Raw genomic sequence first — 25,311 nt, forward strand, 5'->3', positions numbered from 1 at the left:
GCCGGCCGCGCCGTACGGCAAGATGGCGGCGCGCTTCGCCGGCCCGCCGCAATCGGCGGCCGGCGCCGAGCCGCCGGGCCGGCGAGGCCGTGCGGCAACACGCGTGCGCGACCCGTCGTCCGGATTAATGGCCACGCCCGCCCGCACCCCAACACCGCCAGCCAGCAGAGGGCTTGAGCCCCACGAGTCCCGCCCCATGCGGCTGCCGTACGCCGACATGGCGGTGCCCGCGTTCCGTGGCGCACTTGGCCCCCGCGGCTTCCCGTCGCTGTGTCGCGCTGCGGCCGTCGGAACGACGCCGCGGTCAGTCGGCCGCCGCCGGGGAAGATGGACGCAGGTGAGCAGTACAGCCTCGGGCCTCTAGCGGCGGTGCTCGCTCGCTCGCCGGCCCGGCCCGGCCCGGGGCCTGCGGCGGGCAGAGACAGTACTCACCGGTCCCGCGCCCTCAGCCCGCGGGAGTTCCCGGCCGGGCTCGCGGGCTTGAAGGCCGCGGAGGGCAGCGGAGCGGGTGGGGACGCCGAGCGCCGAACTCCCGCGAAGTTGTCGGGCGGGCCCCTGAGGCGCCGCGCTCCTCTTTTCGCTGGCGGGCCGCTGTTTCTACGGCCCAAGGGACGGGGACGTCAGCCCGTCCTGCCTGCGGGGTCCGGCGAGCCGCCTCGGGGATGGAGGCCGCCGGGCGAGGTGGCTCGGAGGCGCGTCCGTACCCAGGCGTCGTTCGCCCGAGGCCCCGGGCACGCTGTAGACCGGCTCTTGACGTTGCCAGCAGCGCCGGTTCTGCCTTTCCTGGGGAACCAACCGCTGCCCTTCCCTGCTCGGCGCGGCCGGGAGCGCTTCCGTCGGGTCCCCCGAGAGCGTGGCCGGTGCTTTGTTCTGTTCACGGCCGCGGCGGAGCTTGCTAAGCCCGGGAACAGAGGGCACCGTGAGGCCCTCCTCACTCGTCCGGCTGCCCGAGGAGTGTCGGCCAGATGTGCATTTCCTGAAGTGTGTGTTTTTAGAATGAGTGTCAGACACTGTCATACTGTTTTTTGGGGACATGGAGTGGGAATACCTAAGGTTATTGAGAGAGGTGGTTAAGGTAGGAAGCACAGTTTAATGTCACGTTACCTTGAATATGAAAATCATGTTCAGGTTGATAATTTATTGTAATAGAGTTTTGTAGTCATATGATAAAGACATCTTAATAGGACATCAAACGCTGCTGCTCTCAGGATCAAAGTAGAAAAGTTGCTTGCATTTGAAAGTCTCTGTTGGGTCTGATAAAAATGTACAATAAGATAGCTGTGCTGGGCGGCATGTGCCTGTGATCCCAGTAACCCAGGAGGTTGAGGCAGGAGGATTGCCTGTTTGAAGCCTGCCTCAGTAACTTAGTGAGACCCTATTTTAAAAGAAAGAACTAGGGATATAGCTCAGTGGTACTGTGTTCAGTCCCCAGTACAAAACAACCTAGAACCTAATGTGTGTGATGTTATTAGGGTATGGTGTTCTCCTTCTGACACAGTGTGGAATGGCCCACCTTTCCCTGGTCTTTGAAGATCTGCCTTCCCTGGCCACATGTAATGCAGGTACTGATTGTTCTTATAGGTATTTCTTCTGTAAACTGCATTTACTGTTGAATGCCAGGTGTGTGCTGGTCATTGTTCCAGACCCTGTGACTCCAGAAGTGGACAAAACAGATGAAAACCACTGTCCTGGGGCAGCTAACAATCCTGGTGGGGGACCAGGAGGAGCAGCAAGAGGTGTGGCTCCTGCAGACTAGAGAATGTGGACTGTGCAAGGGGTGGGGGGGGTTGGATTGCAGCCTGCGAGGCCTGGAAAAGTCCCACTTTGAAGGTGGCATTCTAACCAAGACCCAGAGCAGTGCAGGAGGAAGGGCAAGTGGGCTGATCTGAGAGCAGCAAGGAAGCTGGAGTTGCCAGGTGCCTGGTGTGAGAGAGGTTGGAGCATAGAGTGGGAAAGTTGTTAGGCCCAGCTGTGGGGCCCTGCTGGGTCACAGTGAGAACTTGGGCATTTATTCTGAATAGGATGAAACCCTTTGGAAGGATGGAGAGGAGAAGTAGCATGACTGAACTTGGGTTTAACAGAAGTGTTGTGGCCCTCCGTTGAGAATATGTCTCAGAGGGATGTTGACAACCATTCTGATAAGCAGGCACAGAAGAGGGGCTAAGACTTAGGCCGGGGTGAGGAGAAGAGGTTGAATTCTGGACATGTTTTGAAAATTGGGACAGTAACATTTGTTCACAGATCACAGGTTGGGAGAAGGGTAGGTAGGGAGGAGAGAGAGATGGCACCAGAGGTCACTGCCTGAGCTGAGAAACTTGGGGAGGCCCTGCTTCATGGGGAGCTGTCAAAACTTTGGCTTTGTGTGTGCTGAATGTGGAGCAGTGTCCAGGGAGCCTTTGTTTTACCATCTGGGCGCTAAGGGAATCAAAAGCCTGTGACAAAGGTGTGTATGAAGCCACATCAGATGAGGTGGCCCAGAGGCCGAGTAGGTAGACAAGAGAGGAGGCCAGGGGGGCAGCCCAGGGCTGCTGCTGGGGTGGGCGGGGGCACTTTCTGCTTTCTCCTAGCTGGCAAGCACTTTTTACAAGAACATGCTCCTGGTTCAAAGAGCCGTCAGGAGCCAGGACCTAGGTGACTTTGTCTCTCTTCCTTGGTGACAGAACCAGTGTCCTGTGCCTGTGTCCCCTGCGCCTCACACTGCGTCTGGGACGTGTCTGGTACTTGATGAAGCAGAGCTTGAATCAGTAGTTCACATACTTTCTACTACAGGTCGAGTGTCCTGCATCTAGAAATGGAAATGTACCCAAACTTCTCAAAACCAGGAACATTTTGAGCACTGGCATGACACCACGGGTGGAAGAGTCCCCACCTGCCTGGTGTGACAGGCTGTCGTCTAGGTGCAGTCCATTGGACGTGGTGTGTCACTTTGCCTTGAGGCTGTGTAGGTGTGTGAGGCTCCAGTACCTGCATCTGTACATGCAGGTGTTTGAGAATCTGAAAAGCAGAGGGGTGTGTGACCTGTGTGGGGGAGTGTGCTGGGTCTGTGTGGAGTGTAAGTCTGTGCTGTTAGCATAAGACTCCATGACTGCAGGGCAGCGGGTTCGATGTGGGCATTCTGTCCTGTGTATTCACTAAAGCAGTGTTTTCTCACATAGCTAAAGCCCCCACTGACTCGGTTGTCGTCATTTCTTTTACATTCAAACTGCTGTCTTAAACGTAAGTTTTCTAAAAGGGGGAGATCCCGTCTAGATTTATTTATACAGTATAATCTTTTAGTAAATATCTTCAAAATGAGGCATATTACAGTAAACTCTAAAAGAAACGTTGGTTATATGTATATTTTTTGTGGTTCTCTCTGCATGACAGTGTAGTTGGTACTAAGAGAGGTCAAATTCATTGAGCATATTTCCCTATATTTCTGCCTGTGAGATTAATAGCATTAAATCACTTGCTTTTTTAAATGTAATTACCATATCATTAAAACACTTTCTGCTTTCTTCTGGGTTGTGATCACAGAAGTCCCAAGAGGAGGTTGTGGGGGCTGGGGACACAACTCAGTTGGTAGAGCTTCCCTCACATGCACAAGGCCCTGGGTTCAATCCCCAGCACCACAGAAAAAAAAAGAAGAAGAAGAAGGTGTGGGAAGTCGTGCCTCTGGGGTGCAGGTGGCCGTGTGGGACTCCTTTGGGGAGCTTTCCTCCTGGGTGAGGTGCTTTGCTGTCCTTTCCTCCCTGTGCTGTGCCTTTGAGTTGGCACCGTTGTCTGGCAGTCTGGAGCCTGGCTTTCTCTTTGAGGGCTGCCTTCTCAGCTCAGGAGCTTTGTGCCTCTTCATAAGCGGCATGAGGTGGTGTGTGAAGATGGTGCCATTATAGTAAAGGCTGTAGAACAGTGCGAGGACCCACTGTGGACAATGGAGAGGCCGCTGCCTTTGGGCCCTGTGAGCCCAGAGAGTGGAGTAGCCCTGCTTGCTGGTCAGTCTGTCAGTCAGGACTGTGAGTTGTGGTTTGCTTTCATCCTGGATTCTCACGTATACCTGGGCAGAGCTAGTGCTGCTGCCCCACTCCATGGTGAGGAGTGTGAGTCTTAGAGGCAGTTCAGGTGTGTGCCATGCACCTGGCAAGTGGGCTCTCTGTCTCCAGAAACAAACCTCAGTAGAAAACAAAAGTTTATTTGAAGAATCTCTCCTTTCTCATTCAGAGCAAGATCCTGAGGCTGGGGGCTCTGCCTGCCACAGCCTCAGCCTGGGGTTCCTGGTGGTGCCTTGTTCAGGCACCTCAAATGTAGGACCTGGCTTGTGCATTTCCTCCTGTCCCCAGTGCAGAGGGATGGAGACCCTCCAGGTGCTCTTCTAGCAGGAATGCTGCAGCTCCCTGTCCAGGGCAGAAGCTCAGGCGTGGACTCCCAGCGTGTGGGATGGCTGCCTTCTGCTCTTGAGATACAGCTGCCTCTGTTTGAAACAAGTTTGTAGTGTCAGACTCTATTTGGTTAAGAGGCTTACATGTTTGGTTCCTGCCTCGCTATGTCTCACTGCAGCTTGGGCCCAGAATGTCACTCCACACCATGTCCTGACCTGGTCACCAGTGTCCTCAAACCCTGTCCAGTAGCTCGGCCTTGACCACCATGCCACACTTATGGGAATGTGTTCAAGGCCCTGTGGCCCTGCAGTTCTGCCCTTGTTGTTGTCGGACACAGAGGGTAGCGACCCTGGCCCTGAGGAGGGTACAGCACCCACAACTAGTCCCAAGGCAGCTGAGATTCTCAGACGAGGCAGGGCAGGATGCAGAGGAGGCTGCCTGATTGTCTAGTCAGGAGGGGTGTGGAGTGTGGGGCTGGGGCAGGGACCCTGTGGATGGTGGGTGCTGTGTTCTGTGCTCCATGAAAGCTGAGGAGAGCTCTGGGCATCTCTTGATACTTGTGTTCCCTTTCGGGGTGGTGTTTGACTCTACCACCAATCTCACTCCCATCCCTTTATAAAATGTTTTGAGCCAGGGCCTCGCTAAGTTGTCTGGACTGACCTTGAACTTGGATTCCTCCTGCCTCATCCTCCAGAGTTGCTGGGGTCACAGGTGTGGCCATTGCACCGGACTGCTCCCTGTGGTTTCTGCTTCCTCAAGCTGACTCTTGATTCATGAGGCCACACAGCCCATAATCTTCACAGTTATGGTAGCAGCTTTGGTGAGGGTGACCATGCTTGTGACCTTCACTCTAAAGTTGGCTTCTTGCCTGTAAAACTACCGAGCCACCCGGGAATGTGGTGGCTCCGCGTTTTGCTGCTTTGGAGATGAAGGTGTCGACTTCAAAGCTTTCCTGGCCTGGTGCCCACTTTCAGAGAGAGAATTTGTCCTCTGCTTCCTCATCTGCCTTTCTGTTCCCTTTATTGTTTGTATTTTTAGCGTGGGAAGCTGGATGTCATAGAAGTTTCCCAGTTTCCTGATTGAGGCCTTGGTTAACTTGGTGATAGTGTCCTTTACCTGAGAGCAGATGCCACATCCAATGAACTAGGGTATGGAGATGCCTGCCCAGCTTGCTCCTTGGTGCTCCAAAGCCTTAGCAGATAACATGGCTTTATTAAAGCCTGTGCCTTGGCAGGATCTCAGGCATCAGTAGAATGTTCCAGCAAGGTTGGCATTTCTCTCCTCTGGTGTTGTCAGTTGGAATTCCCCAAGGTTGTTTGCATCCTTTCGCTTGAGAGTAAGCTTTTTGGATTTGGGTTTGTGCACTGGATAGCGCCTAGAGGGAAGCACTGAAGTCATGAAGACACAGATAGTCTGGAGAGCAGGGGTGACCCTTGGCCTTCTTGAAGATAGGCATCGACTTTAAAAATTCAACTGGGATGAATTAAAGTCTGTGCCTATCTTTTCAGGAAACTAAAAGAACATCCAGAGATTGTGCAAAATCAGTCTTATGTAAACAGTGGGAGACATAAACCTGGACTTCATTCATGGTAGCCCAGCTGCATGGTTGACATTGTCTCTGAATGCAGAGCCAGACAAAGCTGCTATCATTATGGGGAAGTCTCAGCAGTGCTCAAAAGAGGGCGGAGCTGGGCAGGAACACAGCGCCTGTCCTGGGTTTGTGGGTTCTGCCCCTGCTGCTGGCTGAGCCTGCAGATGAGCTGCGTCCAGGTAAGCCTGTGGGCATGGTAAGGTGTGTCTGCCTTCACCCCCGCTCTTGATGTTGATGACATTGCTGGCGCCGGTGCCCTTCTGTCTGCCAGCCTGCATCTCTGGAGGAGTCTTCCATGGAGACATCACAGCCACATGGCAAGGCTGTTATTACACCACTTTATGGATGAGAGATTGTCCATGCTTAAAAGTTAAATAAATGGCCCAGGAGCCTATAGCCTCTGAGTGCTGAGCTGGAATTTAAACCTTGGTGCCAGGGATCAATGCCACCCTGCTCCACACCTTTGCAGAGGAAGCAGTATAGAAGCAGCGTACAGGGATGGCCATGCTGTAGCCCACGGTGGTGCTCTGAACTAGCTACAGTGTCACTGCTGGGAGGCCAGGGAGAGCTGTGCTCATGCAGAGTGAGGGACACAAGCAAGGCCCCCAGGCACGGCTTGCTTCCCACCGGGTGTGCTCCAGGTGGTAATACCTCAGATGTTTGTTTGTTTGTTTATTTATTTTTATTTTTGCACTGTTCAGCATTTTCAAAAATCATTCAAAAAATAAATTCCAGCTGGGCTTGGTGGCACACACCTGTAATCCCAGCAACTTGGGAGGCTAACGCAGGAGGATGTGAATTCAAAGCCTTAGCAATTTAGCAAGATCCTGTCTCAAAATAAAAAATAAAAGGGCTGGGGATGTGGCTCAGTGGATAAGTGCCCCTGGGTTCAACCCCATCACCAGCAATAGAAAAAACTCCAACATGGGAGCAATGAGTGGAGTCAGGTCTTCAGAAGGTCTTCGTGAAGTTGCAGGGGAAGCTCGTGAGTGGTTGTCACCATTGATGTTCAAGAGGCAGCAGGTGAGCCTGTGTGCTCAGAGTTTTCTGAGGGGCAGCTGGAGAGGCCTTTAATGTCCCTGAAACACGCCCTGTGCAGCTGGCCTTGTGGCTTTGGCTGTGTGCCCTTTGCTGGCTGGTGGAGCATGGGCTTCCTCAGCCATCCTCAGGGTTCTGTGGACAGGAGGAACCTGAGCCTTTCTGGTTTCTTCACTAAAGCAAAACAGACATGGAGCTCTGTGGCCAGCACCTCCTTAGCCAGCAGGCTCTGCTGCCATAGAGCCCTTTGGTAGCAGCCTTGAAGTGAGCATCCCTTCCAGGCCTCAGGGCACCTGCCTTCCTTTGGGGGACTTTGCAGAGAAATCCATCTTTCCGTTTCCAACCCAGGAGTACCACCCTCTCCCTCTATAGTTAGGTGCTTCTAACTAGCAGAAATCAGGTGGACCAGGATCCCCAGGCTTCTGAGGGTTCTGACCCTGCCATCATCACAGTATGTCTGAGTATGCTGCCAGGGTGACATCTGCTAAGCCTTAGGATGCCACAGTGCTTCACGTTTTGAACATGCTGCCAGGGTGACAGTTGGTGACCTTCGGATGGCTGTGGACTTCTGTGACCTTCTTGGTCCATGGAGACAAAGTGCATGGCTTCATTTTATTTTAGCTTTAAATACTGTAAGTCTGAAACAGTCGAATGCTGAGGTCAGGTGGCTATCCCCAGCTTTGTTCCCTTAAACACTGGCCCTAACTTTGTCCTCATCATGTCAGCTGCCAGACACTCACACGGTAGCTAAGCATCTGAAAGGGTGACCACCTCCATCCCCAGTCCTCAGCAGGCAGTTGTGTGGCCCCCTGCCCTGTGTATTTAGGCATCAGCTTTGCGAGGGTGGTGCTGGTGCCAAGAGGCAGGGCATGCCACCTGCCTCTAGAGGCTGCTGGTGCTCTTTGATGGTGCAGAGGTGCTGTGGATGGTCTCTTTGGCATCTGTGAGATTATGAGAGTCAGATGGATGTGTCTGGTTCCTACAGCCACTCTGACCTATGACACTCTTCGGTTTGCTGAGTTTGAGGATTTCCCTGAGACCTCAGAGCCTGTTTGGATCCTGGGCAGAAAATACAGCATCTTCACAGGTATTGCCATGTCATTGTCTCTCTGCTGCCTGCAGAAACATCTGGTGATAGCAATCGCTGACTCCTCTGTGATTTTTGACTTATAAACTTAAGGCTCTGTGTGTCTTCCTCTTTTAAACAATTCAGAAAAGGACGAGATTTTGTCCGATGTGGCGTCCAGACTTTGGTTTACCTACAGGAGAAACTTCCCAGCCATTGGTGAGTACCCCACTGTCTGCAGTCTGTGGCAGAGCACACGTGCCAAGTGTGGCCCTACAGAGACGGCTGCCTGTGTTGGGGTTGAGGGCAGGCACAGACCCTGTATCTGCTCCCCACGGCAGTGTGGAGCCACCCCTGTCTCCGGGAGCTCGTAGCTCCCCCACTGCAGGGTGGCTTCAGAGTGCCAGATGTCTCTTTCAATCCCCATGGCAAGCTAGTTGAGCCATGACCGATGTCCGGCCCCCTGTCAGGAAGCTGGACTCAGGGCTGGGCTCTGAGTTCCTGGGGGCAGTGCTTCTCTGCCTGCGAGTGGAGCACTGCCCCCTCGTGGCTGGAGCTGGAGTTTGGCATCAGGAGTTGTGATAGGGTGTAAACTTGAAGGACAGGCAATGTGGAACAGCTGGGCCAGGAAGAAGGCAGGTGGCCTAGGGCATGGTCTGAGTCTACACTTGAGTGCATGTTCTTGTGTGGTTCCAGCATGTTTGGAAGACACTTAGTTATGGGGGTCAGAGGGAAGGGGTTGTGGCCCGTTTTCCTGTGAGCACTGAAGTACATGCCATTCATTAATGCTCTGTTGCCATGTGCCCTGCAGGTGGAGAAGGCTGGGGCCAGCCCTCCACCTGCCTTTTATGGTCAAAGGACCCAAGGCTGGATGTTAGGCCCCAGATCAATACCACGTCCCCCAGAGGCAGGTCACCAGTGGGTTCCTCCCCAGTGGTCTTTCGCCCTTCTCAAAAGTGTGGTAGAACTAGGTGTGATGATACATACCTGTAATCGCAGCAGCTTGGGAGGCTGATACAGGAGAATTGCAAGTTCAAGGCCAGCTTCAGCAACTTAGCAAGACCAGTTTCAAAATATAAAAAGGGCAGGGAATATGGCTCAGTGGTTAGGTGCCGCTAAGTAAGATCCCTGGTACCAAAAATAGTGAGGGTGGAGGTAAAGTAGACCCGGTGGCCTGGCATTCTGGGACAGCAGAGTGCAGGGGTGAGGTGCAGCTCCCTCAGGCAGGTTCCTCGTGGTGAGACTGTTAAGATGGTCTGGACGTTGTTGCTCCTAACACAGTCGCTCAGTCGACACCTCCAGTCAGCCACGCGACCAGCACGCGAGCTTCATAATAGAGGTTCGAAGCATAAAAATTAACTAGTGAGTTTTAAAATTAAAGAGACATAATTCTCGTTACCTTTATTGTCCAGCTCCAGAGACGGCTCCTCCTAGCTCCTGCCTCCAGCCACCTAATGCGGTGGCGAGGTTAACATGAGGCCAGCAAGAGAGAGAGAACACGCCAGAGAATGAGCTTTTATCGGGGAACAAAAAATTCAAAGGAAAATTCCATCCAATGAAGGTCGAGGGGGGCAGCATTCCAAGGTCAGGGTCAGTGATTGGTCTTCGGGTCAGTGGTCAGGCACACCTCCACACGGACAAGCCCTCGCACCTGGGACAGGGTGGGGAAGGCTCTGACACAGTTGTGTCTAAGCACCTCTCACCCAGCCAGGGAGGTAACTCAAATCACGTGCAAGAATGGCTTCCCACACTCCAGGCCTGCTCTAAGCATGGCCTTGTCCATGATGGCAGGGTGCTAGGGAGGAGGCCAGAGCTGGAGAGCTGCCTTCCTCACTGGCCACATTGGTGAGAAGAGGCTGGAATGAGTCACTGTGGGCGAAGCAGCCTGGAGGTCCTGAGTGCCAAGTGTGGCCCTACAGAGACGGCTGCCTGTGTCGGGGTTGAGGGCAGGCGCAGGCCCTGTGTCTGCTCCCTGCTGCAGTGTGGAGCCACCCCTGCCTCCAGCCAGCATCAGCAGCCCCTCCTCCTCATAGGACAGTAGGGCGGCATTCCATCAGAGTCCTGCTGCAGGCTGGCAGGACGTTTCGCACGTCTGTTACCTTACACACTGTCCCGAATGGACCCGGTGTGCTGGAGAGGGAGTGGTGGTTGGCCACTGCCATGCTAGCCGTGCTGTGCTCAGCAGTACCAGTGTTGTAGAGACTGTGGCCCTCTGCTTTCTAGCAGGTGGAAGGTGGCCTGCTGACCAGGCTTGCTCACACTTCACTCCTCTCAAGGGCTCATGTGTCAGGACGTCCTGCTCCCCAGCAAGTGCAGTCCTCCTGAGTGCTCAGAGGTGCCTGTTGCCCAGGACAGCTGATGTGTGAGGGGTCAGCAGCTCCTGCCCCTGGCTCCAGCCTCTGCTGGAGCCTCTGGTCTTGAGTGCTTCTCTCTCATGACAGGGGGAACTGGCCCCACCTCGGACACAGGCTGGGGCTGCATGCTGCGCTGTGGACAGATGATCTTTGCTCAGGCCCTAGTGTGCCGGCACCTAGGCCGAGGTGAGTCTCGGCACCAGGGGAGGGGACTGTGGCAAAGGGTGTCTCAGGGACATCATACCAAACCATAGGCTAGAGCGAGCATGAGGTTTCCCTCATTGGTGACCCACTGGTCTTCACAGTTCAAAACACAGTTTGCAGTTTAAAAAATGCTGGTAAGTGTTAATTTATTAGAAATCACTGTTAAACCGTTTTCTGTTTTCTCTTTGGGTTTGTTTTGATGTGTTGGTGAAAAGATTTGAAATTCTAGAGAGTTTGGCTTTTAACTTTGGAAAGGCTCAAAATTTCAGAGCATGCCTATAATCCCAGTGACCTGGGAGGCTGAGGCAGCAGTATTGCAAGTTTGAAGCTAGCCTCAGCAACTTAGTGAGACTCTGTCTCAAAATAGAAAGTAAATTAAAAGGGCTGAGGTTGAAGCTTGGTAGTAGAATACTTGCTAGCATGATGAGGCCCTGGATTCCATCCCTAACACCACCACCAACAAGAGCCTGAAGACTGAATCTTGCTTGGTGTGTGAAAGGACTTTTTCTCACATTTGTCTTGAACTCATCTTGGGTGTTTGTTTCCAATAGATTGGAGGTGGGTGCAGCGGAAGAGGCAGCCCGACAGCTACTTCAGTGTCCTCAATGCCTTCCTGGACAGGAAAGACAGCTACTACTCCATTCACCAGATAGGTGGGAACCTTGCACACATGCCAGTCTGGCTCTGCAGAGGGCAGTGGCGCTGGGCCTTCCCCAGGAGCTGGCTGGTCTTGTGGAGTTGGAGCGTGAGGCTGTGGGGTCACTCTGGACTCTGACCAATGCCCTGGGTGTGGCCTGCTGTGCTGCTGCTCAGAGCAGTCTCTGGGACCCAGATGCATCCTGAAGGTTGGCTCTCCTCTGCTGCCACTGAGGCCGAGTGCTCAGGCAGGAGTGAGTGAAGGGCTGCATGGTTTTGGCTGAAGCAGGCCCAGTTGGAGCTCTGAGTCCTACCTGCAGGAGGAGGAGAAGGGTGGACCCGGCCCCCAGAACCTGTAGTTGCTCCATATCCTCCAGCCCCTCCTTGAGTCCATGGGCCAAGTGAAGGACAGCACTTGTGATGTCCTCTGTCCCTGTCCCACCTCCCTTTTTAGCATGTGTTCTTGCATCTCACCTGAGCACCCTCCATCTGGATAGTGTCCTGTGTAGGCCTTCCTGCCTCCACATGTCAACAGAGGTGGGCAGGAGTTTTGGGTGCCAGGGGAGGCTGCGTGTCACTGATCCAGTCTGTTCCCTGCAGCGCAAATGGGAGTCGGCGAAGGCAAGTCAATAGGCCAGTGGTACGGACCGAACACGGTGGCCCAGGTCCTCAAGTGCGTACTGAGACTCAGCCTTATGCTTCTTTGGGGCAGCGTGAGTTTTCCTTGACACTTAGGCCTTCCTTGTTCTTGTTGCCTCAGGAGATGAGGGTCCTTCCTGATCCTTTGCTTGTAGGCCTCTGGGGGTCCTTGAAGGTGACTGTGCCAAGTGGGATTTGTTTTCTGGGGAAAGAAAACAACTCAACCGTACCCCACGTCATGTCTGTGGCCCCGGGCCCTTGTTCTTGGCTCATGGATCTGCACATGGCAGGATTCCCCTTGGTCTGGAAACACTGAAGTTCTGGTGACCCTCTGTACGGGTGCTGTGGTCTTCTACCTCACAGGCTATGGTCCCCTTCCCACCTTGTCCAGGGTCTGCTGGACTCCACTCCCTGAGTCCCCTCCTGTGCCCTCCATGCCAGAGGTGTCCGGTGACTAGAGCAGAGCGTGTGCCCACCTTCCTGGGGCAGCCCCCAGCACTATTAGTGCCTCCAGCTCTCCCTGCGGCTGCCAGGAAGACTCTGCTTCTCAGTCCTGGACCTGTCGTTTCTGCTTGGCCTGCCTCACCCTTCCCTCTGGCTCTGTGCACTGGTGTCCTGGCATCTCTGGGGCCTCTTTCCTGCTGCACTGAGGGCCATCATCTCCCAAGTCCTGCTTCAGCTGTGACTGTCCCTCAAAGACCTGCTTGTTTGCAGGGTCTTGCTTGAGGGTTTCTTGCTTTATATCCCCTCGAGGCCAGCTTGGCATTGGATACCCTGCGTTTCTAAAATGACCCTGTTACTCGTCCCTGCCAGCCTTCTGCTCTCCTCCTCAGGAATGCTTTCTGTCTCCACCAGCTCCTTTTGTCAGGTTCCTTGGGCTCCTCCTGGACGCGTACTTCTGTGCCACAGCTGGCTACCAGCCGTCCCAGGCCTGTACCCTCTCCCTGCCTCCTTGGCTGGGCCTGTCTGGCATCCCCTGCACACCCGGGACACCTCGTGTGGTCTGCAGGCCCCCCACCCCTTTCACGATGCCCTTCTCCTACTGCTGCTCTGGCAGCCCTGAGAAGGTCCATCAGTGCTTCATCACATCCAAAGCCACACTTGGTCCCCAACTTGCCCAGTGGCAAGTAGCCCTGGGTTCAGGTGCTTGTACCCTTTCTGGAAATGCCAGGCCAGGCTGCTACGCGTCTCCTGTCCTCTGTCCTCCTCTCTGTCTGTGTTGGCTCCTCTTCCCTGGCCTGTGAGGGCTGTAGGCCTGGGTTCTGGCCCGAGGCTGCTGGTGCAGGATTGGCAGAGCTGTTCTTCAAGCACACAGGCTCAACTCGACTCCCTGCAGACCCCTTCCCACAGCCCTCCTGAGGCTCCCTGACTCTGGCCTCCTCTCCCCACCCTGGTCTGTGTCTTGGTTCTGCCTCCTTGTGGGCCTTCCTTCTTTCTCTGCCATCCTGATAGACTGCTGCTCTGGGCCTCCCTGCTGACTGGTGGTGTGCCCCATACCACTCCAGCTGGCCTCGCTGCCCTGTTAGCCCTCCCACTGTGCCCTGGCACAGTGACCTGGGCCCCATACAGGTGCACTCCTGGGCTTTTGCTTGGGCCCTGGTTCGGAGCCCTGGGCTGCTCCCCATCTCTGCCTTCCTGCAGGGGCACTGGCAGCATCTCCCCCGTAATAGGGCTCCCTGATTCTTCCACTTGCCCACTAGCTGCTTCTCGTCCATGTTCCCTCCGGGTCAGCGCTGGGAAGTGCTGCTCAGTCTCACCTGTGGTGGACTTGGAGCACCAAGGTGGCCTGGAGCCTGTGGAGTGGGCTGCTCTCCCATGGCCCTCCAGGCTCTACATCAGAGGGGTCTCTACATGGCTACCCCAGGGACTCCCAGACACTGGCTGGTATTTTGTCCTCATAGCTCAGGGCCTGGACAGATGTCCCTGTGCCTGGAATGTCCCTTCTTTCTAGTCATTCGCTGTTTGTTTTTTTTTTTCCGGACACTACATCTTTATTTTATTTGTATGTGGTGCTGAGGATGGAACCCAGCGCTGCACGCATGCCAGGCCACATCCCCAGCCCTAGTCATTCGCTATTGAAGTGGTTCTCTGCCCCTCCCCGAAGTACCACCATCAAGGCAGATCCTGACTGCCATCTGTTCCTCCCTTAGAACCACCAGCTGCAGCCATAGCTCCCCCACCACAGTCGCAGCTGTGCATCCCAGCAGGCTGGAGGCTGGTGGCCAGGGGCAGGGCTGCCTGCACAACAGTTAAAGCTCCAGTCTGAAAGCTGGGCTCATGTCCACGCCACCTTTGTGCAGCCCAGGGGTTCTTGTGTGTGCCTTCTCATAGGGCAGCTGGGTTGCCTGTGAGGAGGGATGGGCTAGCTCAGCTTCTTCCTGCCCATGATGTGGGTGTGCCCTGGACTGAGAGCAGCTTTGACAGAGGTGGGCGTGGGTGTTGTGGAAGTGGTCTGTGTAGGGGAACTCACCGGCATGCTGTCCTGCTCTCCTAGGAAGCTGGCTGTGTTTGACACCTGGAGCTCCTTAGCTGTTCACATCGCGATGGACAACACGGTGGTGATGGAGGAGATCAGTAAGTGGCTCATGGTGTCAGCTGGGGGGCGTGTTGTGGGTGATATGTTTCCTGCTGAACCCAGGAAGGAGCCCTGCCTGGAGAGTTCTGCCTCAGCAGCACCAGCACTCCCTTTGGGTGGAGGGCCAAGGCTTTCTCCAACAGTGAGTTACTTAATACTCCACATCATTTTTTTTTTTTTTTGTATCTTTATTACAAATAATATGTTAAAGCCAGGGGCAGTGACCCATACCAATAATTCCAACAGGAGGCTGAGGCCAGAGGATTACTTGAGTTCAGGAGTTAGAGAGGCCAGCCTGGGCGATATACTCTCAAAAAAGCAAAACTAGCTCAGTGGCAGAGCACTTGCCTAGCACATATGAGGCATTGGGTTTGATCCTCAGCACCACATGAAAATAAACAAATAAAAAGCAAAACCAGAAACCAGTAGTAGGTCAGAGCATCCATATTCAGCCACCCCTGTGCAGGGATTCTGGCCGAGTGCCTCTGCATCCACACCCCATGGCAAGTTGCCAGAGCTTTCGCTCAAGCAGATGCAGCCCTAAAGCAAGTGGATCGCTCAGCCTCTGGAAGGAAGACCCACCAGGAACCTGAGAGAACCTAGGCGTGCCAAAGTGGGGTCCTGGAGGACGGTCCTAGCCTGGCTCAGCAAGGAGGCTTCGAGCCTAGTGGGCTCTGGCCCTGTCCTCCCTGCCGTGGTGCAGCCCCAAGGCCTCTGCCGGTGTGCTTGGTGTGCCTGCTCACAGAAGTTCACTTCTTCCTGAAGGACCCCCAGTGCTGGTTCAGCCAGCTTTGGAGTACCGCCTGTGGGCTGTTGCCTTGAATCCACCTTTATTTATTTATTTATTTATTTATTTATTTATTTATTTATTTATTTATTTATTTATTTTAGTTGTAGTTGGAGACAAGACCTTTATTTTATTTATTTATTTTTATGTAGTGTTAAGGATTGAGCGCAGCTCCTCCCATGTGCTACGCAAGTGCTTTACTACTGAGCCCCAGCCCCTTGAATCCACTTTTTTTTTTTTTTTAAAGACAGAGTGAGAGAGAGAGAGAGAGAGAATTTTTTAATATTTATTTTTTAGTTATTGGCAGACACAACATCTTTGTTTGTATGTGGTGCTGAGGATCGAACCGGGGCCCGCATGCATGCCAGGCGAGCGCGCTACCGCTTGAGCCACATCCCCAGCCCTTGAATCCACTTTTGCTGAACAAGAACACATTGAGAGTGTAGAGGGGAGACTCCTTCCACTGTGATGTGCAAGCCACTGTACCAACCTTGCATCAGAGCAGGTCCCTTCTCCACCAGCGATGGCCCTCCTGTCCCACTTCTTCATCCAGGATCATCCTGGGGGTCGCTGCTGACAGTGCTCGGAGGGAGCAGGACCTGGCACAAGTGAGGCCCTACGCAGACGCTTCACTGTAGCCAGACTTGCTATCATGACTGTGGGCCCTGGAACCTGCAAGCTCGAGACCGTTAACAAAGTGTGTGTTTTCCTTCTGCCTTTCCCCTCTTTCCTCTGCTCATCTATTTCTTGACATCTCTATGAAACCCATGAAAAGTGCAAAGAAAGAAGCCAGATTTTTTTTTCCCCTGGCAATACTTTTTTTTTCCCCCCCAGGGTCACTACACTGAACTATACCCCAAGACCTTTTTCTTTTTCATTTTGAGATAGGGTTCTGCTAAGTTGCCCAGGCTGGCCTTTAACTGAGGTTTCTGCCTCAGCTTCCTAAGTAGTGGGGATCACAGGTGTGCAACACTGTGCTGGTTTAGAGTCACTGATTTGGCCACTCAGACAATGTGACATGTTCTCTTCCAGTGAGTTTGTTTTTTTTTTTTTTTTTTTTAATATATATTTTTTTAGTTGTAGGTAAACACAATGCTTTTATTTTTATTTATCTATTTTTATGTGGTGCTGAGGAATGAACCCAGTGCCTCAACTGTGCTAGATGAGCACTCTACCACTGAGCCCCAGCCCCAGGTCCTCTTCCAGTGTTTTTTGATGCTTTTCAAGAACTATGTAGCTGGGCACAGTGGAAGCTACTTGGAAGGCTGAGGTACAATGATGGCAAATTTGAGGCCAGCCTCAAAACTTAATGAGACTCTGTCTCAAAACAAAAAATGAGGGCTGGGGTGTAGCAGAGTGGTAGAGTGCCCCTGGGTGCATTCCCCAGTGTAGTAAAAACAAACAGAAGCTCCGTGGTAGGCAGATGTGATGACTGTCTTACTAACTGGCCGCAGTATATCAGTGTGCTTCCACCACCACCACCACCACCACCCCACCTACCCTTCAAGGTCCAACCACCCACACCCTCAACTCCTGGCTTCACCCAGAATCCTGAGAGCTCCAGTTGTGAAGCAGCACTGTGGAACTGGCAAGTCCATGAGCCCAGGTCTTGCTGGGAAGGTGCAAATCAGGTCCTGGGAAGACCCAGAGTCTGCATGTTTTAACAGCTCCTAGGGGACTGGAGGTTCCTGAAGCTGACCAGGACCCAGTCAGAAGTGATGTGTTTATCACAAGGACAAAGGCGAGAGGCCTGACTCCTGTGTGTAAGGGTGGCCCAGACACTGAGGCTGATGAGCAGGTGGGGTTGCTGAGCATGGCGTTGCGTGGCCAGGGGTCACATGAGGTAATTCTGATAGTCTTTGGCTTTGAGCGGTGCAGAGGGCTCCAGGAGATAGGAAGTGAGCTGCTTTTCTGTCCCACTACCAAGAGATGTCCCACTAGCCTAGAAGAGACGGCAGCAAAGCAAAAGCTGGACAAAACCACGCCTTGGCTGTGTCTCAGAGCTGCTTGTGGAAGGAATATATGTTCAGAAGCTCCATCAAGGCCTTTCTCTCCAGTGGGAACTGGCTGATCTCAGCCCCACCCAAGTCAGGCAGTATAGGAGGCAGGGGAAGCCAACCACGATGTCCACAGCAGCTGCACCTGCCTTAGCAGTGCTGACTGTGAACCTTTATGGCTTCATAGACGGTGGTGAGGCCCCGATAGGGCAAGACTGCAGATGAAAATGGTGTGGGTTTTCCACTGGGACAGTGTGAGCCAGCACGACTGTCCCAGTGGAAGCAAGTAGAGCCCCTGTGAGTGCAGCCACATTGAGAAGAAGGGTGGAGGGAAGACGTGCAGGACTGGAGTTAGGCTTCCTGTGTTGAGTAAAGTGGAGCTGTTCTGAGTTGCTTAGGGCCTCACTGAATTGCTCAAGCTGGCCTTTAACTTGTAATCCTCCTGCCTCTGCCTCCAGAGTTGCTGTGATTACAGGTGTGCACCTTTGCTTCCAGCAAGACCCCATTTGTTTGTAAACTCAGGAATACCTAAATGTATACATTCCTGGCTCTATTTCCATATAGCAAAAGTAGAAACTTCTATAAGCATCCACGTAATGATACCTGCCTTTTAGGAAAGGGGGTCCCACTGGTCCTGGGTCCCTCTTCCTGCTGTGCCGGGTGTTCAGGGTTCTGAGGAGAAGGCTTGGTGTCTGGGAGGCAGGCAGGTATGCACACTGCAGAGGTGAGTATCTAAGAAAGGCAGCCAGGGGCTCCATGGGTGACAGGGTCAACAAGTCCCAGCTCACAGCAGGCCCCCTTGCTACATGTGCTGACTGAGGGCAGAGTGACAGGCTGCTTGCTATCATCTCATAGCCTGCTGTGGTCATCTGGAGTGGAAAAGGTCTAGCCAGCGAGGAGACCACCATTGACACAGAGCTTTGCCTCAGAATCCACAGGGCAAAGTCCTCAGGAGGGAAGAAATTGCATAATGCAGAATAGGCACTGGAAGACCAGAATCAGCTAGAGCACTGGATGGACGCGTGCCCCAGGTTCTGGTGGTGGGGTGGCCCTTGGAGAAGAAAGGGCAGAATTGGAATTGGCTGTTGGGAACAGTGATTTGCATTTATCAATCAGAGCTAAACAGAAAGGTCAGAAAACTTTTTTTTTCTAGTGAGCTATCTTGAGAAGTTTTAGTCCTATAAAAAAATTCCAGTGAATGACAACTACTTTTTAGTCACCTTTGATCTGGAAAGTTTTCGCTCTCTTTTAGGCCTTCTTAGCATTGATGGTTTTGAAGAATCCAGGTCGGCTAACATCCCTCACGCTGTACCTGTTTCCTGAGGCTGCGTTCAGGTTAAGTGTGTAGATTGAGAACACCCCTGGGTGGCACTCTGTCCTCAGTGTCCCTTGTCAGTAATGCCCTGCCAGGTCACCTGGGCAAGGTGCTGTCTGTCTGCAGGGACCTTCTCTTGTAAGTACACTTTTGAGCAGCCTGGCTGATCTCAATAGGCAGTGGTGAGTTTAGTCTGAGCCATTTCTTGCCTGTGGCTGAAGGTAGTATTTCTAAGTCATCCCTTCTGCACATGCTGGTTGGCATTCTTGAGAAGAGTCTTTTCTCCTTTCTCTTCCTGTCCTTTTTTAAATTGGAAGACTGTTTCTTCTGTGTCCAGGACTTTGTGGATTCATCTTTACCTGGGATGTTCCTGCCCACCCTGTCCTGGACGCACCCCTCCCCACCTCCTCCACACGCCTTGGCCCAGGGCAGGCCTGCCTGCAGGCAGGCTCCGTTGGTGGTGTGTGGAGCACATCCTTTCCTTTGGCTCCTCCTGCACATCCTCTGCCTGGTCCTGGAGTCAGCCTAGATCAGGCAGGTGCCCTGCTGCGGGGCCTGTTCGCTGCCGGCCTCCACCTTCCTGGCAGGAGTGTTCCCTCAGTGTCTTCTTGCTGGGGAGCACCCAGCAAGCCAGCTCTGGCCAGGTGCTGGTTGCATGCATATTTTCCTTACGTTATTTTTCCCTACATACACGTGATTTTCCCTTGCATTCTTGTGGTTGTGCTGTTTCACGATAAGGTTCTAGTTGTGTTTTTGAGTGGTGGGGTTGTTCCAGGGCAGTGCTATGCCGTGCTTGACCTCCCATACCTGTGGCAGGAGGTGCTGTGCCTGCTCCTTGCAGAGGCTCCCTCCTCTGCTTGTCTCTCCTTCCAGGAAGGGTGTGCAGAGCCAGCCCTCCCTGTGCAGGGGCTGCCGCGCTTCCTGCAGACCCTGACGGGCACTGTAATGGATTCCCTGCCGGAACAGAGATCACCAACCGGCCGTCACTGTGGAGGCCCCTGGTACTTCTCATCCCCCTGCGCCTGGGTCTCACGGACATCAATGAGGCTTACATTGAGACACTGAAGGTGGGTCTTGGGAGAGTACTCACCCCAGCCCTTCCACTCCCAGCCCTCTATGCTCTGAGCCAGCTCCAGGGGAGAGTCTACAGCCAGGTCACCAGAGGGTGGCTCTGATGGTGGCATTCATCAGTCAGGTAAGGCAGGAAAGGCCTGCACATTTCAGCACTGATGGAGAATCTGCCTGTCAGAGCGTCACGAGGGCCCTCAGGACCAGGTATGTCCTCTCCTGGCGCTCCAGGCTCTCTCCCCCTCCAGTGCCTCTGCTGTGTTCTGGGTGTCCTCTCTGCTCTCCTAGAGCCTCCTGAGTAGCACTGTGAGGAAGGGTTATCCTGACAGGCTATGGGTGACAGTGACTGCTAAGGTCCCTGTGGAACTCTGTCTGTCATAAGAGCAAGGAAAGCCCATCTGTGTTCAGCTGACTCGGACTTCAGACCAGCAGTCCTCCTTCTGATCCTCTCCCTATGGAATGGAAACACTGTTTATTGATAGCCTGGGGCCATGGCACACACCTGTACTGAGTGACTTAGCAAGGCCCTGGCCAAAATTAAAAATTCAAAGGGCTGTTAAAGCAGGGCGTGGTGGTGCCCACCTGCAATCCCAGCAGCTCAGGGGGCTGAGGCAGGAGGATCACAAGTTCAGAGCCAGCCTCAGCAACTTAGTGAGGCCCCAAGCAAAACAAAATGGGCTGGGGTGTGGCTCCGTAGTGGAGTGCCCCTGGGTTCACTGTCCTGCCCCTAATACAGAAGAAAAGAGCCCTTCACTGCCTTGGTCTCACCCCTTTCTCCAACCCTCTGACTGCCTTGTGGTATCCTGGCCTCCTCCTGCCCTCACCCTGTGTCTCCCTCTTTGCTCTTCTTCTTGGCGGTCCCAGCACATCTGGCTTGTCTCCCGTCTCCAGTTCTTCCACTCCAGCCCATCAGACCCCCTGCCCGGCCCCCACTGCCCCTACTCTGAGCCCTGTGTGGTGTCCTTCCTATGCTGGAAGCCCCCTGGGGACCTCAGGGGTGCAGGGCCACATGCTCATCAGCCCCCTCTCTCTGCAGCACTGCTTCATGATGCCCCAGTCCCTGGGCGTCATTGGCGGAAAGCCCAACAGCGCCCACTACTTCATCGGCTGTGTCGGTGAGTTGGGCCTGCCTGCCTGCCTGTGGGGGACTCTGCTGTCCATGGAGCAGTGCCCACAGCTGTTCGAGTCCAGTTGAACTGCCTGGGCCTGGGGGTCTGAAGGTGGCCTGACCTGCCCTCTGTCCCCTGCTGACCCTTCATTCTCACCCAGGGGAGGAGCTCATCTACCTGGACCCCCACACAACCCAGCCTGCTGTGGAGCTGACTGACAGCTGCTTCATCCCTGATGAGAGCTTCCATTGCCAGCACCCTCCTTGCAGAATGGGCATCGGGGAGCTAGACCCATCCATCGCTGTGGTGCGTCCTGACTGCAGGCTCCTGGGCAGTTGTTTGGAAGACTTTTGTACCAAACCCTGTTTTAGAGTGAAAGGGACACCTTGAGATTTGTGTGGTTTCTTCAGCATTTTGGAGTGTTGTGTCCACATGGTGCAGAGTCCAGGGCAGGAGAGTGAGCTGTCTTTGAGCCCCTCCCCGCCCTCGTGAGGGGGCCTTGCCTGGCATGGGTGTGCTGTGCTGTGCAGAGGGTGAGGGTGGCACACAGACAACCTGCAGACGCCTGTCTGCACGCGTCCTCCGTGTTCTTGGTTTCTCTGTGTATGGGGGAGATGGTTCTCTAGGAATGGACTCCTTAGGGTTCTCGAGGTGTGGTCCATGCAGACCTGCCTGTTCTCCACACGTACTTGATGGGAAAGGAGGCCAGATGAAAGGCTCTGAAATCAATGCCCTGCTTAGGACAGCGTCACCTGAGCTGTGTCCCAGTGTTCTGTTGACAGATGGGGCAGGTCTGTTGACTGGCCACAGGTGCCTCCTGGGGAGGGTGGTGGGCAGAGCGGGGGCTGGGGCGGTGTGGCTGACTCCCTGCCAGCCTGGCTGCCCTCCAGGGCCTGTCCTGTGGTGAGTGTCTCTAGTGCACAGTGGCTGACTCTGGGGCACTGCGGGCAAACTTGACTGCAGAAGGGTGATGTGTGGAGGCCAGCAAGTGCCAGAGTGCTAGGGCTGCGCCCCAGCCAGAGGTCATGCTGTGGAACAGCTCCCCATCCTCACTGTGGAGACCAGCAGGTGCTGGGTTGCTGGGCCGAGCTTTGGTCAGAGGTCACACTGTGGAACAGTTCCCTGTTGTCACAGTGGAGAGCAGCGCACACCGCTGCTCTCAGAGATGAGCCTTCCTGAGTTTTCGCATCTCACAGCCCAGCTCACGGCTCGGGGCTCACTGCTTACACTGTTCTTTTTTTTTTTTTTTGCTTACACTGTTCTTGTTCCAGGGATTTTTCTGCAAGTCTGAGGACGACTTCAATGATTGGTGCCAGAGGGTCAGAAAGGTGTGTGGCGACATGGGCGCTCTGCTCTGCCTTGGGGTGCAGGTTGGAGGTGCCCAACAGGGCTGGTAGTCTGGTTGTCACGGGAGTAGATATTGCTGTCATCTCCATGCTGGGGGCTTCTGGGGCACACACTCCTCTCTCTGGACCAGGGCACTGATGAGCTGTGCCCTGCAGGGTGCCCACCCCTCCTCTCTGCCTCTGGGGGCAGATGCTGAGCTGTGCTCTGCGTGGCCTTGGGAGTCACCTCCCCCCATCAGCGAGGTGGGGTGAGAGCAGTGTCCACCATGGCCGTGCCAAGTGGCCCTTTTCAGCAGCAGTGGCCTCTGTGGGGCAGGGCTGTGGTGACTGGGCTGCCCTCACTGTTTCCCTGCAGCTGTCCCTGCTTGGGGGCGCCTTGCCCATGTTTGAGCTGGTGGAGCAGCAGCCCTCCCACCTGGCCTGTCCTGATGTCCTGAACCTGTCCCTGGGTGAGTGCCAAGGCTGCAGGGCCACTGCTGGGCGGTCCACCCCATCTCATGCTGCCCCTGGATCAAGGCCACTCTGCTGGAGGAAACTGCCCACGTCCTCCAGACCATGGCCACAGAGGGTCGGGGCCAGCTTGGGACAGCAGGCTAGTGGTGGGTGCTCCTTCTCCCTGTGCCCTGGCTGGGCTCAGGCAGCTGCCCCCTTCCTTGCCCACCCCCCACCCCTCCTATCCTGCTCAGACCTTGCAGTTCAGAAGAGGCTGGCACCTGGTTGTGAGGCCTCAGGGTAGGACAGGGCTGTCCCAGGCTGTCCCCTCTTCCAGTGTCTCACCCTACAGTCCCAGCGGCCAGAGGCATCTGAGGAGGTTTTGCCTTGTTCCTTCTAGATTCTTCTGATGTAGAGCGACTGGAAAGATTCTTTGACTCAGAAGATGAAGACTTTGAAATCTTGTCCCTCTGAACACCCTGGGCTGGGGGCCCAGCCTCCTTGGCCCCTGCTGCAGGCGCATTTGAGAACCCAGCTCGGCCTCATCGCGGGGCCTCTGCATTCCATCCCTCCAGCCTCCCCTGCCAAGAGCTGTGCCCTGCCGCCTCTGCCCAGAGGGCTCAAGGACTGCGCTGCCCTGCAGGCCTGACCACGGGAATCAGCCAGCCAGCCCCAAGCACACCAGGGCCTCCACATGGGCTGCCCGTGCAGGGGTCAGGAGCCTCCCCAGGTCTCCAGGTGGCGCTGCCAGCCAGCCTCAGTGCACGGGCTCTGGCCCTGCTTCCTCCTGGGCACTCGGGCCTGTGGTTGGTTTGGAATTAAAGCCCTGTTTGAAGCTGTTCGACACAGACATGAATTTCTGGGGCACTTCCCAGGTCAGTCTCAGGACCACCAGGTTGGCATATGCAGAGCACTGGCCACAGGGGCCTCACACTGCTCGTGCTGGGCAGGGTGAGCTGTGGGGCCACATCCCCTCTGTCCAGCATGGCTGATCAAGGGCTACCTCGGTGGGAAATCAGGTGAAGGAACTGCGGCAAGGCTTCTCCCTGTTTGGGGGAGAAAAGTGTTCAAGGAACAGGTCACTGAGAGCCAGGGATGCTGGTGGATGCTGAGCCTCGGGCAGCTGGTGTGTCCTGGGCGTCTCTCGGAGCGGGGCCCAGCCGTGCCTCCCTTGGGTGGTGATGTTCTGCCTGCTGCTTGCTTGTCACCCTACTTCCTGGATGGGGAGGAAACCGTGCAGAGCTGCCCTCCCCTCCTAGGTCACTGAGGTTCTGCCTGGTTTGGGCTGGAAGGGTGAAGGCACTTTGGTTGTGGTGGTGTGTGGACCGTGGGAAAGGGATGAGCAGAGCAGCAGGCTCCTCAGCACTCCTCCAGTGCCTGCCCTCACCCTGGCTCCCGGCCCTCAGCTGGGACACTGGTCCATTCCCAGTTCTGGTCCTGACCTCCAGACCTGATGCATCTGATGCCAGAGATGGGAAGCGGGGGCTAGCCCCTGAAGGAGCCATCCCTAAATCCTGGAGCTGGCCTGGTGGGCAGGACTGACCCCGTTGTGGCGACTCTAGGCAGCTCCCAGCAGCCCACCCAGGCAGTGGGGGATACCTCAGCCCCCCAGGTATGACGACATAATTTATTTCCTCTTACTGTCCCTTCTCTTTCCACCCTCCCTATTCTCCTTCCAAGACAGCTGGGGCCAGGGCAGGAGGGAAGGCTGGGACCCCTTCCGTCCCTCTGGGGCTCCGTGCTGTGGTGGCCCAGGAAGGTCTCTGCAGCTCCTGCTACTTGTGGGTTCCCAGGGTGGGTGGGCGGAAGGCCCCCAGCAGGGAGACCATCACTGAAGAGAAGCATCCTGAGTAGCATAGTTTGCAATTCTTAATGGCAAATAATAAGTTTCAGTAGAAAACAAAGTTTGTGTGTCTGTTGATTTCTCCTCCAGTTGTAGCTCAGGTCACAGGTTGTAGACTTCCCCAGGCTGGGCCAGTGGAGCCTGCCTTGCTTCCCGCCTGGCCCAGCGAGGAGCCGAGATGTCTGTCCTGGTGCTGGGTGACATGTGATCTTAAAGATTAGGAGGGGAAGTTGTAAAAGCACCCGAGGTATCAGGTATCGGGTGGCTTCAGGCTCCCATCAGTGTCCCGAGTGACAGCCACCCACCCTCCATGTTAGTGCCCAGCACCCAGACGGGAAGGGAGCTGTTGCTGGCCCTGGTGCTATGACCTGAGGACAGTCACACCACTCAGGACACACACAGAGGCTTCTGTGGCCAGGCCTGCATACCCAGCCCTGGAGCAGCTCTTGGGCCTGGAGGGCAGAAGTCCTGCATGCTGTGCAGACCTCTCCAGGGGACAGTGTGTTTCCAGAGGCACCAGCATCCTCAGCTGTGTGCTGCCCCCCCCCCCCCCACAGTAAAGATGCTGCAATGGTCCTAGACAGTGGCTCACATAAGGTCCTCCACCTAATCCCACCTGCATAGCCCTCAGTATCCTGTCTGTTTAACGGCGGGGGGGGGGGGGGCGGGCTCTGTGGTAGGGACAGAGAAAACCCAGAAATTTCTCTGTGGAGGGCAGATTCTACCAGGAAGTTTCCACAAACCATTCTCCTTTGGAATTGTTTAAAAAGGGATTGAATGAGCCAAGCATGGTGGAGCACACCTATAATCCCAGCTTCTCAGGAGGATGGCAAGTCTGAGGCCAGCCTTGGCAATTTAGCAAGGCCCTGACAAAAAGGGATAGGGATGTATAAAATAATCCCTGAACACCCCCCTTCCCCAAATAGGGTAAAAGGAGGCCTGAGAATGAAAAGCTC

At 54.7% G+C, this 25,311-nt stretch overlaps 1 protein-coding gene across 1 annotated transcript; it reads left to right on the forward strand.

Moving 5' to 3' along the window:
* Positions 1 to 22: 22 nt before the first annotated feature.
* Positions 23 to 23,353, forward strand: ATG4B (autophagy related 4B cysteine peptidase; the record flags this gene model as incomplete). Its single annotated transcript, XM_081260851.1, is given in 14 exon segments — positions 23 to 317; positions 320 to 337; positions 7,970 to 8,071; positions 8,198 to 8,269; positions 10,492 to 10,590; positions 11,160 to 11,261; positions 11,845 to 11,917; positions 14,378 to 14,457; positions 19,431 to 19,624; positions 20,662 to 20,740; positions 20,895 to 21,040; positions 22,006 to 22,062; positions 22,436 to 22,529; positions 22,913 to 23,353. Coding segments are annotated over 14 exon segments (1,485 nt in total). The 3' UTR covers positions 22,987 to 23,353.
* Between the last annotated feature and the right edge of the window lie 1,958 nt (positions 23,354 to 25,311).

Source organism: Spermophilus citellus (assembly GCF_964194105.1).
Source record: "Spermophilus citellus genome assembly, chromosome: 11".
Lineage (NCBI taxonomy): Eukaryota > Metazoa > Chordata > Mammalia > Rodentia > Sciuridae > Spermophilus > Spermophilus citellus.